Source organism: Ochotona princeps, chromosome 20 (genome assembly GCF_030435755.1).
Source record: "Ochotona princeps isolate mOchPri1 chromosome 20, mOchPri1.hap1, whole genome shotgun sequence".
NCBI classification, from domain to species: domain Eukaryota; kingdom Metazoa; phylum Chordata; class Mammalia; order Lagomorpha; family Ochotonidae; genus Ochotona; species Ochotona princeps.
The window spans coordinates 18717305-18738387 of NC_080851.1; the positions used below are offsets into that span (position 1 = coordinate 18717305).

Genomic DNA, 21083 nt, shown 5'->3' on the forward strand with positions numbered 1-21083 from the left:
CTTTGTCATGCAGCCATCTGATAAAAGTTTTCTACCACATAAAATATTACATAAGGAAAGTTTAATGGCATTTTTAAAAATAACAATCTCCTAATCCCCTAGCTGCACACAACTGTCTATGTTGCCTTGTAATTAGCAAGTGTTACACTTCTGGAAGAAAAGCAGCCAATAGCTGGTGGGTATGCTGGGCCTAGTTATGCCAAATCTGTGTTAACTATATCAGTGTGCCAGCATGGATGCCTATTCTATTTTTTTTTTTTTTAAGATTTGTGCAGAAGGGTGGAGAAGATGTGTCAGGACATCCCATTCTGGCCCCCCGTCATGTTGCGTCACTATGCAGTGGCGTGGGGCTGCAGATTGCCCAGGGAAGGGGGTCAAGGATGTGTGGGAGTGAGTATCTTCTTAGGAAATGTCTGACAGGTAGGGCGTGACTTCTTGAGGGCTAAAATGGACCAGGTCACTGCACTTTCAAGGTAAGTGAGGGAACTGAGACAGAATGTTTAGAGGGAGGAATCTGGAGGGCTGTCTGCATCAGGCCAAAGCATCCACCCACGTGAGGGACCTGGCTGGGCTGAGCAGCATCACCAGCTGCCCGCCAGTACATACAAAAGCTCAGCTAGGCACCATGCCTAGCTGGGCTAGGCTACAGTACCTAACCACAAATGTCAGCAAGGAGTGGACCATGTCGGGCTGGGCCACAGCACCCACCAAAATAAAAAGAACTAGATATAGGGTCGGATATGTAGGGGATCTGTGGGCTCACTTCTATGGGACTGCAGCGCCTGCCAGTTTGCCCAAGAGCTGGAGGTAGTGACCAGCTAAGCCAGGCTGGACCAGGAAACTCACCTGAAACTCACAGGAGCCAGACTGGGAGGAGGCCGGGTGGGCAATTCCCCTGCTAGGGAATTCCCCTGCTAGGCTACAATTCCTGCGGGTGAGCATGAGAGCCAGGGCTGCAAGTAGGCCAGGTCATGCAGAACTGCAACACCCGTTAGTATACATGTGGGCCAGGTCCGGGAGCAGGCTGGGCTGGGCCAGTCCATAGCACATACTGCATGAGTGACAGCCAGGACAGGGTGCAGGCCAGGTGAGGTTTGGACTGCAACACCCCACCAGTTCACATGAGGGCCAGGGTTGAGCCAGGCGGGGTTAGACTGCTATACCCACTGGCGAAAGCTGGCACTAGGAGCAGGCCAGGATGAGCCAGACTGTAGCATCTGTCAGTGAATGCCAAAACTGAGACAGGCCATCTCTGTCTGGGCCATAGCACCTACCTACAAATGCAAAACTTAGGGCTGGGAGCAGGTCTGGTAGAGGAACTTTAGGAACTCCCTTGCTGAGCAGCTGCTTCTACCACTGAACATGAGAGCTGGAACTGGGAGTGGGCCAGTCCGGGCAAGGATGTAGCACTGGTCAGCTGGAATGTGGACATGGTGTGGGAGTGGGCCACGCTGCCACAACTGCTAGCATTTACGAAAACCAAAATGGGTACAGGCTGGCCGGGCCAGACCACAGCAACAGCTAGCAAGTACTAGGAGAGGGTGCAAGTCATATCTGGACATCAGTATCCCTTGACAGGTTCAAGATCATGCACTGGGAATGGCCTGGTAGGGGAACTAGGGGCACTCCCCTGCTAGGCTGCAGCTCATTATTGTGAGCATAAGAACCAGGCTGGGAGTGGGTCAGGCTGGACACGGCATCCTGACAGAATGCTTGCAAGGCCTGGTCTAGGGGCAGGTTGGGCAGAGTTAAAACACATGAGTCAGGTGGAATTTGGGATAGAATGGCCTAGGCAGGCAGCAGCACAAGCCAACACAAACAAAAACCAAGGATCGGGCAGATCTGGTAGGTCACAACACCCACTGGTGTACATGAAGAGCAGGTCTGTAGTGGGCTAGGCCAGGATGAGGCTGGGAAGGGAAGGAATCAGAAAGCTACATCCATTGGTGTGTGTTAACCGCTGCAAGAGACAGATGGAACCAGCCCCATACTGGCTGTTATACACAGGAATCAAGTCTGAGGTCACCTTAGGTGAGGTTTCTTGGGGGATTTCCCAACTAGATCGCTGGACTCAAATCCTGGCCACATGGAAAAATCGTAGTATCTCCAGTTTAACCTTGGAGTGCAGGTATCAGGACTGGGTCTCCACAGTAGTTGTCAATGTGCCCAGATGCACATGGGGGACATGATAACCAGCTCATCCAGGCCACTGGAAGATGTGCAGTGCCTCGTCAAAGGATGGCAAGTAGTACAGTTTGGATAACTCTCCCGGCAAGCCTTACAGCAAGTGTGTGTCTGTGGACACACTAAGGTAAACGTGTTCACTCAGCCAACAGATCTTGCTCAACCTTGGTGCAAAAAAGCAGATGGTATCTCAGAACTACCAAAACCACTCAAACAACACTCTCAGAATGTTCTTCCCCACATGGAAATCTCTAAGGCACCATCAAATGACCCTTCCCATCCCCAGTTGCTTATGTAGTCTGACAGCAAGGAGTGGTCTGATCCCCTTCTCCTATAGACACAGGAGAGAAAAAAAACTGAAACATGTGTCCCATCCATCTTCCTCCACAACTCCACCCTTCTCATGCTAACCAGAGGCCCACATGGGCATGCATTCCTCTCAACCATGTAAGCAATTTTAAAAACAAAATAATTTTTTTAACAATCTGCTAATCAGGGCCCGGCACGATAGCGTAGCGGTAAAAGTCCTTGCCTTGAACGCGCGGGGATCACATATGGGGGCCAGTTCTAATCCTGGCAGCTCCACTTCCCATCCAGCTCCCTGCCTGTGGCCTGGAAAAAGCAGTCAAGGACAGCCCAAAGCCTTGAGACCCTGCACCTGCATGGGAGACCTGGAAGAAGCTCCTGGTTCCTGGCTTCAGATCAACTTGGCTCTGGCCAATACAACCACCTGGGGCATGAATCATCGGACAGAAGATCTTCCTCTTTGTCTCTCCTCTCTGTATATCTGACTTTATAATAAACATAAATAAATCTTTTTAAAAATCTGCTAATCAATTGCAGAAGTGCGATGCTTTCATTTCTATAAACATAAACATGGTCTATTTATAGCAACACTGAAAGATCTCCAACATGTTAAATGAAAAAGGCAAGTCAAAAAACATTATGAATCATACGATCCTTTTTGGTTTTGGGGTTCTTTTTAGTAAACTATGTAATAAAAAAGTACACAGAAAAAGCTCTTAGGAAAAAGAGGGGAAAAAAAAGCTCTTAGGATGAGAGAAGGAAACAGAATGCAGTTTGGAGGAGAAGATACATTTCAAAATGAGTTATCTGGCTAAGAAACATTAAAAAAAGTCACATAAAAAGGATAAAGACAGTTCCTAGTCGCCAAATTTCAGACAACTCAAGCATCCAAACATAGTGACTTATGCAATAAAAATCCAGAAAACTAGAACTAGTGAGTGAGTTAGGGGAAGCATCTTTCCAATACTAAGAATGACAGAATTAAAAAATCACCATTTCCTGCCCCTACGTTAACAATTAATTCTAGAAACCTTTGAACATAGTAAAAGAAAGTGTAATCCCATTCAAAGTTCTCTTTAATCTAATTATTCCCTAATCAGGGAATTTCAAGATAGGCTAAAAAAATTTAAAAGATTAAGACATCCTTTTCTGGGGTTAGAAGTTAATATTTGAAGCATTACAAATGAGTAATTTGTAATAAATATCTAAATAGTCTTGAAAGTAACAATAAAGCTACTGAAGAAACTTAGAAATAAATGAAACATACATTTAAGAGACATCTACCATACACTCTCATCAAATGTCTCATTTCTGATTATACTACTAAGGAAAACTAAGCCAGGCAGGAAGCAAACTGGCATTTCTAATACCCAAACTCATCCTGAAATATACACACATATATACACACAAATATTCAAGGCAACGGTAAACTTTTCCTGAACTCCTTAGCATAAGCAGTAATTCTGTCATCTAACAATATGCTTCATTTTGAAATGTGCATAATGTAGAAAATTCATTCACTGACTTATTTTGACTGAAGTTCTCTTGGAGGCAACAGGGGAAATCAAGACATTTCACACTTCAAACCTATTTTTGTTTAGACAATTATTGGTAAGTTTTCCCCATACTTACCTATCAGTATCTTTATCCTCAGGAAGCATGGGAGGCAAAGGTAAAGGTGGTAACGTAGAAGTCACTAAAGCCACATGCTGTTGCTCCTTCTCCTTGACTCCTAGGCTTGGAGTAGGTGGTTTGGATTTCTCTTTAAGAGATACAGATTCTTCCTTTGTAGCAGCAGATTTACTGTCCTTCCCAACTGCAGCTGTTTTCTTGCTGGTTTTATCTACAATGAGATTATTGTCCACCTTGGTTACCTGAAGAGGTGGCTTTGTTTTCGCCTTGTCATTTTTTAAAGCTCCACCACTTGAGGGAGAAGGAGCATGCTCAGTTTTAAGCTTCTTCACATCCTTCACATGGTTTGTCTGGGTTGCACCGGCACCAGTCTCTGTGTTCCCCTTGGTAGGTGTAGAAGTGGTGGAGGCTTTTGCAGCTTTGGCAGCAGCCTCAGCAGCTTTTGCTGCTTCTGCAGCTTTTGCCGCTTCTGCAGCTCTTGCTGCTTCTGCAGCCCGTGCTTTTTTATTCTTGTTCAATTCAGCTGCCAGGCTGCTCTTCAGAGTTAGTGTGCTAGGAGAAATGCTAGAATGACGACTTCTGGATCTAGACAATCTATGCCTGCTACGAGATCTTGAATGCCTAGATGAATATGGGCTTCTGCTTCGGGATTTGGCAGACCGTCTGGTGGAAAATAATTAAGATTTAGTCAATAACAAAAAGGTTCAGTTTCAAAAACGTTTTAACAATACTATATTTTCTTGCTTCTTGGGATTCTCTGTTGCTACTGAAAATTTATTTGCAGATTCCCATTTCTGAAGTCCCTAATTAAAGCCCCTTGAATGGTGTAAACCGGATTCTGCTCCCTTATAGATCCTTGACTTACCTAACCCCCAATTCATCTACTTTAAAATACATGGGATAGGGGATGTTACAATGGCTCAACTGGCAATCCTCCACTTTCAAGCACTGGTACTGGGCACTGGTTTGTGTCCTGGCTGCTCCAATTCCCATTCAGTTCCCTGCTTGTGGCCTGGGAACGCAGCAGAGAATGGCCCGAGTGTTTGGGACCCTGTACCCATGTGGGAAACCCAAAGGAAAGCTCCTGGATCCTGATTTCAGATTTGTTCAGCTCCAGCCACTGCAGTCATTTGGGGAGTGAACCAGTGGATGGAAGACCTTTCTCTCTGTCCCTCCTCTCTGTAAATCTGCCTTTCCAGTTAAAACAAATCTTTAAAAAAAAAAAAAAAAAAAAAAAAAAAACCCTAGGTTAATACAATTCATTAATACCCACTCTGAAACTTAGGTGAAACTGTAGGGAGAAGGTAAATAAATCAAATAAATTTCTAGAACACCATAATTAAAATGGACAAAGAGAAAACAAAGAATCACAATTTTTTTAATGATACCTGACATTAATATATTTGCAGGGTTTGGGGAAGTATAGTGGTTTATCAGGCTAATCCTCCTCCTGCAGTGCCGACACCGCGTATGGGTGTCCCACTTTTGATCCAGCACCCCGTTTACAGCGTGGGAAAGCAGTGGAGGACAGCTATAGCCCTTGGGCCCCTGCACCCACATGGAAGATCCAGAACAAGCTCCTGGCTTCAGACCAACCCATCTCTGGACACTGTGATCATTTGGGGAATGATATAACAGATGGACACTCTCTCTGTGTGTAATTCTGATTTTCAAATAAAAACAAATAAATCTTAAATAAAAAAATATGTTGCAAAATTTTAAAATATATATATATTTGCAAAGAACTATTTAGAAACATTCTGTAATTCTTGCATGAAAACAAAATAATACTGTTTAGAATAAGCTCAAATAGGGCCCAGCAAGATAGTTCAGTAATTAAATCATTGTATTGCATGTGCTGGGATCCTATGTTGGCCAGCTCATGTCCTGGCTTCTCTACTTCCCTTCCAGGTCTCTGCTTGTGGCCTGGGAAAGCAGTAGAGGATGACTCAAAGCCTTGGGATCCTGCACCCATGTGGGAAGCTTAGAAGAGACTCCAGGCTCTTGGCTTCGGAGTAACTCAGTTCCAGCCACTGCGGTCACTTGGAGAGTGAACCAGCAGACTTAAGGTCTTTCTGTCTCTCCTTTTCTCTGTAAATCTGACTTTCCAATAAACATAAATAAATCTTGTCCTCCCCTCAAAAAGCAAGAATCTCAAATAGATTTCTTTTTTGTTTCTTTCAAAAACAAGTTTACATTAAGGCCCAATGAATAGTCATTATCTAGCTTAAAATTTCACAAAATCCCTTATTTTACACAAAAAATTTACATAAGACTGCTTTAGACACACTTACTTGTTATTAAATATTCACATTACACTAATGATTAAGATCTTCAGTAAGCTTACAAGTATTCATGGAAATGAGGAAATGTTTGACTAAACATGAAATGATAACTTCGTTATAAAATAACTTGCATAACTCTAATATAGAACCAAATGCACCATATATCAAACACATGGCCCATTTTTAATTTCCTTTGCCTTCAGACTCTGTTGAGCTCAAAACAGTCCAATGTAAGTCCTGATCAGATCCTGATGGGCACAGAAAGCACAGACTGTCATCAAAGGCAGCAGCAGGCAGAGACACCTTAGAACACAACTTACGAAAAACCAAGACCATCAATTTCAGAAACACAATTATATTTCAGTATGAGTTTTAAGCTCAGGAAGTAAATTTTATCAAACTAGAGAGCTATTAACAAACACTGAGAAAAGTCTTTGTTCTATGAAAAGGATATTCAGACATGCGAAATGTATGCTATTTGGTCACTATACCCATTGAATCCTTCTAGATAAACCCTCCTTCACCTCCAGCTCCTCCATCTCCCCACAGAAGTTACTCCTTGAATTTCATGTCCTAGTCTTACACTCAGATATTGTATATTTTTTGTTAATAAATTCTAATAATATATTTATTGATTGTAACAAATATAGTTTAGGAACCTCAACAAAAACTCATTTTTAGGCCATTTTTATCAAAGACATAATTAGAGAACAACTCTAAAACTATGTAGCAAATTACATTTTAAAGAGATTTCTTCAAAAAATGTTATGGACCCAGCTTTTGGTCTAAACGGTAAGATACTGCTTGAGATGTCAACAACCTCTATCAGTGCCGGGGCTGCTGTCCCAATTCCCACTTCCTGCTATGCGTGCCTTAAGATTCAGCAAAGGGTACTCCAGCAGCTGAGTGCCAGCTAGCCACACACCAGACCTGGACTGTTACCAGCTCTGGTTTCAGTTTGGCAAAGTTCCACTTATTGCATGCATTTATGGAGTAAATCATGGATGGGAAATTCCTCTTTCTCCCTCTCCCTCTCAAATCGGTAAAAGTTTTTATTCTTCTAATATTTCTGAATTGGTGACTTTACCCTGAACACATATTAGCTGCTTATTTTTAGTCTCCAAATGGTCACTGCTTCTCCCTAATGAACAGACATTTCTGTTTCTAAGAAACTTGCTCAATTTACACAAACTAGAACTAGAACAAAAACCCAACATCCTGACACAAAATTAGTACGCTCACTGTTGGATTAGCTAATGTCCCACAGAGACTGAACATGGTGTATTGTGCACTTACTTACATCACAGTTTCCCTAAGAGTCCAGGTCTTCTAAAAATCAGCCCAAATTAACAAACACAAGCTCTGTAAGGACCCCTCTTCACAGTGCTCATCAGGTGCCAATGAGAATATTTTTCTTGTCCATTCAGACTTCCATTACTAGTGAAAACATCCCAGGGAGAACGCTTAATCAATTCCTCCTCTTTATCTATAACTAAGTCATTTTATGTTTACTTCTAGAACTCTGAATGATAGCTACATTCCAGGTCTTAAACTCAGATTCCTTTGGTAAAAATTTTACCAAATGGGGCCAACACTGTGTCACAGCACATTAAAGCTGCACCTGTGACACCAACATCCCACTGCTGGAGGCAGCTTGACCATATACCACAACACCAACCTGTATAAGTCTAATTTTTCTATCTTGGCATTTTCATATATTAATAGTAACTATGTCCATTTCAAAAACCTGTTATTAACAACTGAAAAAAAAACATGAAAATGCTCCCCAAATATGAAAATGCTATACGAAGTGCTAGTTGTTTAAATATTAATTTATTTTTACTGGAAGGTCAGATATACAGAGAGGAGGAGAGACGGAGCAGCATCTTCCATCCGATGACTCACTCCCCAAGTCACTGCAATGGTTGGAGCTGTGCCAATCTGAGCCAGGAGCCTCTTCCAGATCTCACACAGGTGCAGGGTCCAACGCGTTGGGCCGTCCTCCACTGCTTTCCCAGCCCACAAGCAGGGAGCTAGAAGGGAAGTGGAGCTGCCGGGATATGAACCGGTGTCCATATGGGATCCTGGTGTATGGAAGGCAAGGACTTCACTAAGCTATTGAGCCAGGTTTCTGAATAAATTCCAATTATTCCTCTACCAAAACTTTGCCATCTTAATATGAAAGCTATTTTCCAGGCAGACATGAAGTGTCTGCCAGTTCTAGATTCTCTCACGGTCCCTACATCTCACCTCATAAAGCAATATTTTATTTCTCATAAAAATTTATCACCTCTATATAGTTTTCTGACTGTGTCAAGAAATTAGAGATGTTCCTTGTGCCATTTCACTACAGCTCGTTCATAAGTCTGTACAATAAACAGATACTCTGCCTTTCTCAACCAAGGTTTTTTTCTTCACATTTGATTTCTAGCATAAACCTGACAAGAGCAGATACTCAATAAAATTCACACAAATACAATTATTGTATTTATTAGTATTTCTTTTCTATTAGTACTGTTTTTGTATTATATTAGTATTCTATTGTATTACTATTCCTCTATACTAAAATTCACCTTCTTAATATCAACCTGATCCATAATGTCTGGTCCTAACCTTTCTTTATCAATTCCTGAATTTGCCTTTTTTATTGTTTATTTATTTTCATTGGAAAATCAGATTTACAGACAGAAGGAGAGACAGAGAAAGATCTTCCATCCACTGGTTCACTCCCCAAATGGTCATAACGACCGGAACTAAGCTGATCTGAAGCCAGGAGCAAGGAGTTTCTTCCAGGCCCCCACATGCAGGTGCAGGGTCCCAAGGGCTGTGCTTGACTGCTTTCCCAGGCCACAAGCAGGGAGCTGGATGGGAAGTGGAGCAGCCAGGACACAAATTGGCCCATATGGAATCCTGGTGCATGCAAGGCAAGGATTTAGACACTGAGCCATCACACCAGACCCCTGAATTTTCTTAATGCTTCAGTGCTTATTCTCCTACAGATTTACCTAATAAGAATATCTCTTTCCCTCCATCTTTTACCAAGTTTTCACCCATCTTTCTAGTTCTAGTACAAGAGTCCTTGCTTTTTTTTTTTTTTTAAGATTTTATTCATTTTATTACAGCCAGATATACAGAGAGGAGGAGAGACAGAGAGGAAGATCTTCCATCCGATGTTTCACTCCCCAAGTGATCCGCAACGGGCCGGTGCGCGCCGATCCAAAGCTGGGAACCAGGAACCTCTTCCAGATCTTCCCATGCGGGTGCAGTGTGCCAAATCCTTGGGCCGTCCTCAACTGCTTTCCCAGACCACAAGCAGAGAGCTGGATGGGAAGTGGAGCTGCCAGGATCAGAACCGGCGCCCATATGGGATCCCGGGGCCTTCAAGGCGAGGACTTTAACCACTAGGCCACGCCGCCGGGCCCAAGAGTCCTTGCTTCTTAAAGTTTCACCAACAACAACAATCTGTTCTCTTTGCTTTGAAATCACACTTAATCTAAGCCCTTGTTAAGGTATACAATACTACTGTTTAACAGAGAATATATCCTCTCTGAGGAGCAGAAATAAGTTGTAATTCTTTTTTTTTGTTAATCATTCAACAGTTCTTCGCAACACCAGAGACAGAAGTCCATTAATAATCAAACTGAACTTCACAATGTACAAAATCTGTTTAAAGGAATTCTGCATGTGATTTGCTCTTCATTCCAACTGAAGTATACAGAAATTAAATATGGGGAACAAAGACAATTAAACAATCTATTTAGAGATGAAGTCAGATAGACTCAATATGCAAAAGCCCAAGCCTTCTAATTAAAAGCCAGCTACAGTGGTGGTCCATGTTGTAACAGCTGGTAAATCTACCTGATATGACAATGCCACTCCATGCAGGTTTCAGATTGTCCCAGCTGCTCTACTTCTAATCCAGTTCCCTGTTAGTGGCCTTGGAAAATCATCAGAAGATGGCCCGAGTGTTTGCACCTTGCTACTCCTGTGAGAGAACAGGATGAAGCTCCTGGCTTAGCATAGCAATCAGGCTTTGAATCAGGGGATGGAAGAATATCTCTTTCCCTCTCCACCTCCCTCCCTCCAACTTTTTAAAAATAAAAATAAGTAACAATTTTAAAACTCAGACACTATTTTACTGCTAATATACAGTATTCCTCCCCCTCCATTTTTTAATTTTTCTACCCATCACAAATTAAGCTGAAATCTAGGGGCTAGGTCTGTAACAACATAAGCCGTTTGAGTCCTGGCTGCTATACTTCCCATCCATTCCCCCTGGTAATCTCTCTTGCTCCTTTATTTCCCTCCTTCCTTCCCTCCCTCCATCTCCAAGTAATTCTATCTTTCAAAGAAATGGATGAATCTTGGGGGGAGGAGGGATGAGTTTGGGTCCAATGCAATGGCTACATGGTTAAATTCTCACCTTGCAAGCGTTGGGTGCCATATGGTTACCGGTTCAAGCCCTGGCTGCTCCACCTCCCACCTTGCTCCCTGCTTATGGCCTGGGAAAGAAGTAAAAAATCCAAAGTCTTGGGACCCTGCACCCGTGTGGAAAACTTCCAAGGACAGTCTCCTGGCTCAGAACAATGGCCTAACAAACTAATCTTCTTCTTGCCAGCACTGGTATCCCACAGAGGCACAGTTCCTGCCTCAGCTGTTTCACGTCCCATCCAGCTCCCTACGTAGGGCCTTGGCCCCTGCACCAATATGCATGGAAACATCCAAACGAAGCTCCTGGCTCCCAACCTTGGTCGGGCCCAGCTCTGGTGGTTGCAGCTATTTTCAGGAGTCAAACAATGGATGAAAGATCTCTGTCTCTCTCTATAACCTGGACTTTCCAAATTAAAAAATAAAAAAAAAAAAACTTAAAAATAAAAATGAAAAACTATAGAATTTTGAATAAAATACAGGAACAAAATACAGGAACAAATCTTCCTAACCTCAGGAATTGAAAATTCCTTATATGTGATACCAAAGCAGAAGCAATAAAATTAACTGGACTTCATTAAAATGAAAAACCTGGGGTCAGCACAGTGGCTTACAAACTTATCCTCTTGCCCATGGCACTGGCATCATTTGAGCGCCAATTTGTGTCCCATTGATTACACCTTTGATCCAGTTTCCTGCTTACGGTCTAGCAAAGCAGCAGAGAATGGCTTAAGTCATGTGCTAGGCCAAGGAGAAGCTCTTGGCTCCAAGCTTCAAACCAGCCCAGGTCTGGATGTGGCAATCATATGGGGAGTAAACCAGAAGATAAAAGATTCTGTTTCTCTCTATATATTATTCTTTCAAGTAAAAGGAATAAAACAAAAAGTAAATAAAACAAATAAAAGTAAAAATAAAATACTTGTGCTTTAAAATGAAACCAAAAACAAAGTGACATAATTAAAGAAAATACTTACAAATCATTACACCTGAGAAGGGAATATACAATCAGGTATTGTTCGAAAATGGAGACAGATTCTGAGAAAGGCAAAACACAATATACAAGCCCAGTGCAGTAGCCTAGTGACTAAAGTCCTCGCCCTGTATGCACCAGGAACCCACATAAACAATGGTTCGTATCCTAGCTGCTCCATTTCCCATCCAGCTCCCTGCTTGTGGCCTGGGAAAGCAACAGAGGATGGCCCAAAGCCTTGAACCCTGCACCCACATAGGAGACCTAAAAGAAGCTCCTGGCTTCAAATCAGCTCAGCTCCAGCCAATTGGGGAATGAGCCAGTGAATGGGAGATCTTTCTCTCTGTCTCTCCTTTCTTCCAATAAAAATAAATATAGATAAAAATAAATAAATAAATAAATATAACTTTTTTAAAACCACAAAACATACTTACACAAGCTAAAACAAATAGGATATCACGAGATGATATAATCTTAAAGATCACTGTTGCATGTAGTAGTATAAAACACTGACCAAAACATTATTATGTAACATGTGGTTATATAAATGACTCTTTAAGATTCACCAATAAGGGCCCGGCGGCATGGCCTAGCGGCTAAAGTCCTCGCCTTGAAAGCCCCGGGATCCCATATGGGCGCCGGTTCTAATCCCAGCAGCTCCACTTCCCATCCAGCTCCCTGCTTGTGGCCTGGGAAGGCAGTTGGGGACGGACCAATGCATTGGGACCCTGCACCCGCGTGGGAGACCCAGAAGAGGTTCCAGGTTCCCGGCTTCAGATCGGCGCGCACATCGGCCCGTTGCGGCTCACTTGGAGAGTGAATCATCGGACGGAGGATCTTCCTCTCTGTCTCTCCTCCTCTGTGTATATCTGGCTGTAATAAAATGAATAAATCTTAAAAAAAAAAAAAAAAGATTCACCAATAAAAGGAAAACCCAATTTTAAAATGCACAAATGGTTTGATGATATCTTTCTTTATAAGGATAAATGGCCAGAAATATAAAAAGATATACAACTTCACTCAAAATGAAAAGATTCACAACTATAGAAGTCATTAGAGAAATGCAAATCAAACCGCAGTTAAGATGCCATTTCAAAATCTAACAAGGCTATAATTGAAAGGACAATTTTTACTGTCAATGTGGAGAACCTAGAACGGATGAGACATTGCTACTGCTATGCAGTCAATCATTCTAGAAAATAGTTAAGCAGTTGCTCTAAATGCTAAACAGAATCATCAGGTAACTCAGAAATCCTAGGTATACATTAAAGAGAAATAAAAAAGAATTTGTACAGGAATATTCACAGCAGTAATCACAGTAACCAAAAAGTTAATAGCTAAAATGTCTACCAAACAAAAACAATATCTAACAAAATATGATATATATGTAATGAAATATTTGGCTATGAAAGGAATAAAATAGCAATACATGTTACAATAACACAAGTAAAAAATAGGCTAGTCACAGAAGACCAGGTATATATGATCTTATTTCCATGAGCTGTCAGAAGAGGTAAATGCATCAAGACAGAAAAAACACAGACTGGTGACTGCCAAGGGATTGTGGGAGGCAGCAACAGAGAGTAAACATTAATGGTCAGTTTCCTTCTGGGGTGATTAACATGTTTTAAAAACAGTGGTGATGGGTCCACAACTCTGAACATGCCGAAAACCAAAGAATTATATAATTTAGTAGTATGTGAACCACTGTTCCCTAAAACTTATTTAAAAACCAGAATACAGAGAACTAAAGTGTTTGATTATTCTGAAAGTGTATTTCTTTTATGTTCTTTATGTCACAGTAAAGTTATAAAAAAAAAAAGACCCATAACTGGCGTTTTTGCAGATTTGCTCGAGCATACAAGTTCTAGTCCACTGAGCCTAAACTGTCTGTATTCATGTTTCACTGAGCCATGCCCTGAGATGTATTTCTAAACCAAGAAAAATCAAGAAAAAAAGAGAATGGGTAGGAAGAATAAAGGAGAACTTGGTATTTAATTTACCCAAAAGTACAGTTTGATTTGTTTCACTCTAGTCATTAAGAATTTATTCAGGGACCAGTATGGTGGCATAGCACACTGGTCTCCACCTTCAACGCCGGTGTCCCTTTTAGGCATGTCCAGCTTCTCCACTTCTCATCCAGCTCTCTGCTAGCGTTTCTGGAAAAGCAGCAGAGGATCCCCCAAGTGCTTGGGCCCTTGCACCCACATGGGAGACCCAGTGGAGACTCCCGGCTTTGGACCAGTCGAGCTCCAGCCATTGCAAGCATTTGAACAATGAAGCAGCAGATGGAGGAACTCCGTGTCTCTCCACCTCTTTGTAACTCTGTCTTTCCAACAAATTAAAAAACTAAATCTTGGCCGGGGTGGGGGTTGGGAGCAAAAAGGAAGAAGAAAAAAGAAATGCTGCCTCTTAAAAAATAATAATTTATTCATAGTTCAACATCAGACCTTATGAACAAACTCTTTCAAACCAAATCACTACTGCTTCCCAACTACCTAATATCACAAACTGTGCTAAGTATTTAAGAGACCCAACGATTTAAAAGAAGACTGTTGGGATTTAGAAGCAAGAAAAAAAAACGACATCCTCACTAAACTATTCAAGTCAGAAACAGAACAAATCAAGGTATTGTAAACAAATGGTTAGAATTCCACGCATAGCAAAAATATATGAAAATGCAGATTTTTTGACATATACGAAACGGCACATCTATATTTTAAGAAACACTGAAAGTTATTCCTGCCTAGAGGAAAATACTACTACTGGAAGCAAGAGCATTTAAGATAAATACCCAAAACAATGTGATTCTTTTCACTTAAGTTTCATGCCTACGTATAATATAAAAGGGAAACTCAAAAAGTTTGAAGAAAAAGATATTTCTGGTGCAAATAAATTGAAACCTGTGCATAGTTTTCACAATATGCATTTTCCATGAACTTGTTGAAGATCTTCTCAAAACGTGTTACTTTTACACAGAGAAAGAAAATACATGACAAGAACAATAGAAATGATGAAGGGAGTATTTGATCCATGTCCCTTATCAGAAAGTCTAGGATCCATACCCTAGCTCAGCTCTTAAATCCAATTTCCTACTAACATAGAAGGTTTGATCAGGAAGACAGCAATGATGGGTCAAACAGCCAGGTCTCTGCAGCCCACTTAGGAGATTTGGAATAACTTCCTGACTCCCAGATTTGGTCCTGAAGCAGAGCCACTGCAGACATTCGGGAAGTGAATACTCTCACATGTTGAGATGTGGATGGGATGGGAATACTCTCACATGTTGGCACTATCTCTTTCTCATATTCTCTCTGGAGGTTCTCATATTCTCTGATTTCTGGGGGCTTCCATGTAGGGGGCCAATGCACCCACAGGCAATCAATAGAGTTGAGACAGGGTGGATCAGAAGAGAGGCCAGAAGGTTAAGCCAGGAGAGCTAGGGAGCGCAGTGTTTGTAGGCAGGTCAGGCCATAGCACAGCTGTCAAGAGCTGGAACTGGGAGCAGGCCAGGCCAGGCTAAGACACAGCACTCATCAGCACATGCCAAAGTCAGAGCTGGAGGTAGGCTGAACTGGGCTACACTACAGCACTCGCCAGAGAGAGCTGGCACTGGGGACAGGCTATGCTGCAGCACCCACAGGAAAGGGACAGGGGGCCTGGAGAAGGTCACACAAGGACAATCACAGAACCCACCAACACATAAGAGAATCGGGGCTCGGGACAGGCCTCATAGGGGATCTTTAGGGATATCCCTGCTGGGGTGCACCACCTGCCAGAGGCTGGGACTGGGAGCAGGTTGGGCTGGACTGGGCTGCAGCACTCACCAGCATGTGCAAGCACAGTAGGAGTTCATAGGGACTGCACAAACTAAGCTGCAGTACTCACTACTGAGCATGAGAGCTGGGGGTAGGTCAGGCAGGCGAGGCCACAGCACTCTCCAGTAGACTTAAGAACTGGGGCTGGGTCAGGCTAGGCTGCAATACCCACCAGTAGGCATAAAAACCAGGGGTGGATAAGACAGTGTAGGAGTTCTTTGGGGTCTCCCAGACAAGGCCATGCCAACCACCAACATACCGGAGAGCTGGCCCTAAAGGATGGGATTAACCATGCAGCTGCACCCACACATGTGCACTGGCTGGTGCAGGGAGGCGGTCTGAGCCCAATCCTGCACCAACTGGTACACAAGAGAGTAAGGGCAAAGCACCCCTTGGTGAGGTTTCTTGAGGGGGTTCCCCAACTAGAACACAGCACTCAATTCCCAATCTCAAGGAAAACCACATAGACATGTTGCCCAACCCCAGCATATATGATGCAGGAATGGGCCACCTTGAGGCCAAGCTGCTGACCTTCGTGCAAGAACAGAAAGTATACTCAGATGAACACAGAATATGAGACAGCCAGCCCATCTAAGCCAACATAAGACTTTTTTATTAGTTATTTTATTTTTTTCTTTCCAACATTAAGACTTCAAGTACCTCATCAAAACATGGAAAGAAGGACAAGCTAAACACTCCAGGTCAGGCTCTATGACAAGCAATTAGGTCTACAGGCACACTGAGGTAAACAGGGACAGCCAACAGGTCTTAGACTTTCTCACCTCTGGTGTAACCAAGCCAAAACTTTTCAAACCACTTACTTAACACACTGTAACACACTCGGAACATTCTTTGCCACACTCTTTTCCTATGCACAGATGTAATTTGACAGCAATGAACAACACACTTTTACTTCCTCCAGCCCCCTTCTGGCCCTATTCCCTGGAGACACAGGAGAGAAACTGAAACACTCATCACACCCACCATACTACCCCAACTCCACCCCCTACTCTTGACCCTAACCATTCTAACGGAAGGCCCACATGGGTTTGCAAACTCCTCACTTTGCAATAACTATTAAAACAAAGCCCACTCCCACCCCAGGCCCAGCACAATGTCTCAACTAGCTAATCTTCAATCTTCAAGCATCAGGATCCCATTTGGGTGTGCCAATTCCTATCCCAGCTGCTCCATTACTCATCCAGCTCCCTGCCTGTGGCCTGGGAAAGCAGCAGCAAACGAAACAAAAGCCTTGGGACCCTGCCCTCATGTGGGAGGTTTAGAAGAGATTCCGGGCTCCTGGCTTCAGAACAGTTCAGCTGCAGCAATTGTGGCCATTTGAGAAGCAAATCAACGGATGCAAGATCTTTCTGGCTCTCTGTAAACCTGAGCTACCTTTTCAATAAAAATAATAAATCTTCAATAAAATAGTAAAATAAAAATTTAAAAACTACACTTTCTCCTACACACAATTAGAAGAATTAAGAGAATGTACAAAGAAAAAACTTTCTCCTTTAAGCAGAGTGGTAAATTAAAGATGTATCCTGCAAAGCCAAGGAGAAATTTTTGTGACTACAGGTCAAACAAAAATAAAAAATTATTGGGCTCGGCGCAATAGCATAGTGGCTAAAGTCCTCACCTTCAACACACCGGGATACCATATGGGCACCAGTTGTAATCCGGGTGGCCCTGCTTCCTATCCAGCTCCCTGCTTGTGCCCTGGGAAAGCAGTCAAGGACGTCCCAAAGCCTTGGAACCCTGTACCCACATGGGACACCAGGAAGAAGCTCCTGGCTCCTGACTTCAGATTGGCTCAGCTCCAGCCATTGCGCCCGCTTAGGGAATGAACCATCGGACGGAAGATCTTCCTCTATCTCTCCTCCTCTCTGTATATCTGACTTTCCAAAATAAATAAACTAATAAATAAATAATTCTAGCACAAAAATGCAAATCATAAAAATCTAAAAAATTTTATTTCACAAAAATTTTGAAACTTTTACTCAATACTATACAAAGTGAGTCACAGAAAACAAAATATTTTTATCTGTACTCAGGACATGTACAAAATTCTTAGAACTATTCAATACAATGTATAGACAAAGCTTATGGAGACATTTAAATAACCATCAATAGGAGCCAGTGTTGTGGGGTAGCGAGCTAAAATATCCAGTTGTGGTGCCAGTCTCCCAAGTGTCCCAGCTGCAACTGGGACAGCTAATGGTTGAAAGCAGCAGGGGACAGCCAAAGTTCCTGGATTCCTGCACCCATTTGGAAGACTTGGAATAAGCTCCCGGCTCCTGGTTTCACACAAACACAGCTCCAGTCACTGCAACCATATGGGGAGTGGACCAGTGGTTAGACAATCTTTTTCTTTCTTTTTCTCTCTGTTTTAATTCATCTTTTTAACTTGAGAAACAGTTACACAGAGAAGGGAGACAGATTTTTCACCCACTGGTTCACTTCCCAAATGCTTGCAACAGCCAGAGCTGAGCCAGTCCAAACTCAGGAGCCAGGAGTTTGTTCTAGTGCAGGGGCCCAAACACGTGGGTCATCCTCTGCTGTTCTCCCAGGCCAAGGGGCAAGATCCAAAGTGGAGCAGCCAAGATTCCAGCTGGTGCCCGTCTGAGATACCGGCCACACACAGGGTGAGGTATACTGATACACCATGGCATCAGCCCACATTTTTGCCTTTCAAATAAAAATAAATCAAAATAAATAAATATTTTTTAAAAAAACTAATAGATTTAAAAAGCCACGGAAAGCAAAAAAGCACATGAAGATACCCAACATCATGACTCACCGAGGAACTCCAAAACAAAACCACAATAAATTATCACTACACATTCATTAGAATGGCTAAAATCAGAATGAAAAAAAAAATGAAGTCTTAAAATATGAAGCGTCTAGAATGCTTTAACATTGCTGACTCAAATGGCTTGTCACTTTAAAAACTCATATTCATCTCCATACAACACTACAATCCCACTACCAATTTACTCAAGAAAACCAAAACCAGAAGACTTTTGGTAGCTTTAGCCAACAATTAGATTGAAGATTTTAATTTAAATGTAAGATCTGAAATTGTAAGACTCCTAACAGAAACCACAAAAGAAAAGTTCCACAGCATTGACCTGGGTGAAGATTTCTCAGCCATGGAACCACCCGCAATTACAGCATAAAATAATGAAAGCACATCAAACTGAAAAGTTTGCATGCACAGAAAGAACCAATCCACACAGAGAAAATACTCACAAGTCATATGTTCAATAAAGAGCTAATATCCAGTTTGGCCATGGGGTTAGGGCAAAAGCAGCTCCCTGAAGTGTGGCAGCTGTGGGGGGTGCCCCAGCCAGGCTGGACTCAATGCTGGGGACTCAGGCCAAAGTCACTGCCGACAGGCGGTGACCAAGTCCTAGGCTTTCAGCGGCCAGCACACCAAGTGGTGCCAGGCTCTGCCTGCTGGCTTCCCAGCAGCGAGCCCTGGGGTTTTTAGAATATGTTATTCCTGCCTAGGGACATCCACGGATAAGGCCAGCGGAGCCAGTAACGTGGACAGGGAGAGGGTCTGGGGATGAAGCACAGACTTGAGACCAGTGATGGTAGAAGTCTCTGACAAGTCTCTCCGTAGTGCTACTTCCTCTCCTTATATACTCTTCCCCCCAAGTCCCAATTTAGCCAGGAAATTGAATACAGATGAATTCCATTAGTCTAGGTGTTTTTAGCCACAAACCCAGTTCCTGTTCCTGCCCAGCTTAACGAGGGCTAATCAACTCCTTAGCCCACAACATGAGTGTAGGTGAATGATTCCCAGGAACGGGGTCACGTAAGTTTCTGGCAAGTGTGGGGACTGAGAACTGGTGATTTGGAGGGAAGAGTCCAAAAGATCTACTTGGGCCAGACTGATTCATCAGCCCAAATGGGAATCCTGAGATGAGCTGTTAGTGTAGAGCATCACTGACTGCCAAACACCAGTCCACACAAAAGCTATGGATGGGGGGCCTGTCAGGGCTAGGTACCAGTACCTGATGGAGTGGTGGAACAGTGGACGGGTTACACTTGGTAGGGTCAAGACACTAACCAACACACGAGAGAACCAGGTCCGGGGGTAGATTCTCTGGGGGAAGTGTGTGCCAAACCCTGAGGAAATATGAGTCCCGCTGGTTAGCTCGCGAGAGATGGGATGGTGATGGACTTAGCTAGGTGTAACCATGGAACCTGCCATCACTTACGGTTAAAGGAATCGACAACAGTCTGGGCAGATCAAGGCAGCAGCACCCGAATGTGCATTCTAACATAGGATGTGGGGTGGACCGAGCTGCAACTGGAAGGGGGTAGAGCAGGCAGGGCCGAGCAAACCTCAACTCACAAGGAAGAATCGAAATCAAGATGGAGCACAGGTCATGGCGAACTAGGCTCTTACGCCGACTGTTCTGCATAAGCCAGGGCATTGAACGCCAGGGCACTGAACGCCACAGCATTGAAGACAAAGGCTGAGACAAGCGAGGGGCTAAGCCAACTGGGTCAGAGCAACCACTGGAACGTGCGTAATCTAGGGCAGGGAATAGGCTCAGTTGGAGAGCTATGAGAGTACACCCTTGCTGGGTTGGGGAACCCACAGGACAGTGCAGGGGCCATAGTGGGGGCTGAGTTCTGGTCTGGATATGGCTGCAATCTCCCTTGGCACAAGTGTGAACTGGGGCTGGGTACACCTAGCCAGGCTAGACGCCAGCACCATTTGGTGCTCTGGAGATTCTGGGTAGATGTAGGACGGACTAGGCTAGGTTTCTGCCCCTACTGAGCCATGTGTGAGCAGTGTCAGGGTATGGCCGAGCCTTGGCTGGGCTGAAACATCCAACAGTAAGAACCGGAAAGAATTGAAGGCCAGCAAGGAGGGCTGGCCCATGGACCCACCAGTTTGCCCAAGACCTGGCACAGTGAGAGGTTCTGAAGGAGGAACTTGGGAAACTCCTCCGGCAGGACACAGTCCCTGCAGGTGAGTGCAAGAACCACGATAGGGAGCAACCCAGACCAGGCCAGAGAAAGATACCCACCAGCATACTTTGGCATAGGTCGGGGGCAGACCAGGCTGAACTAGTTCGCATCACCCGCTGGCAAATCCGGGCACCAGAATAGCATGTGGGTTGGGCCAGGTTCAGTCGCGACACAAACCAGTGCACATTACAGAATGCCAAGGTGAGGTGAGCTGTACCAGATGTGGCTGCAGCGCCCAAACAGCAGATGTGAGAACCAGGGAGGGAGGGAGCAAAGCCAGCAGGGGGAATGTGGGCTCCCCTGCTGGACAACCACTCCCACTGGAGAGCTTGAGTCAGGATGGGGGCAGACCAGACCAGGCAGCGCTACAACACCTGTGGGCCTCATGTGAGCTAGATCAGGGAAAAACCAGGTTGTTATGATTAGTACAAGCAAAAATTGGAGTGGGAGAGGGTTGGTTAGGCTTTG

The 21083-nt window shown here is 43.6% G+C and overlaps 1 protein-coding gene across 2 annotated transcripts in view; it reads right to left on the reverse strand.

Annotated features, from left to right (window-relative positions):
• Positions 1-21083, reverse strand: part of CDK13 (cyclin dependent kinase 13) — an 89875-nt gene that overhangs the window by 55390 nt on the left and 13402 nt on the right. For both annotated transcript variants that reach the window (XM_036493718.2, XM_036493717.2), the window contains exon 2: positions 4123-4785. In XM_036493718.2, the coding sequence (XP_036349611.2) occupies positions 4123-4785 (663 nt within the window). The remainder of the gene's footprint in view (positions 1-4122; positions 4786-21083) is intronic.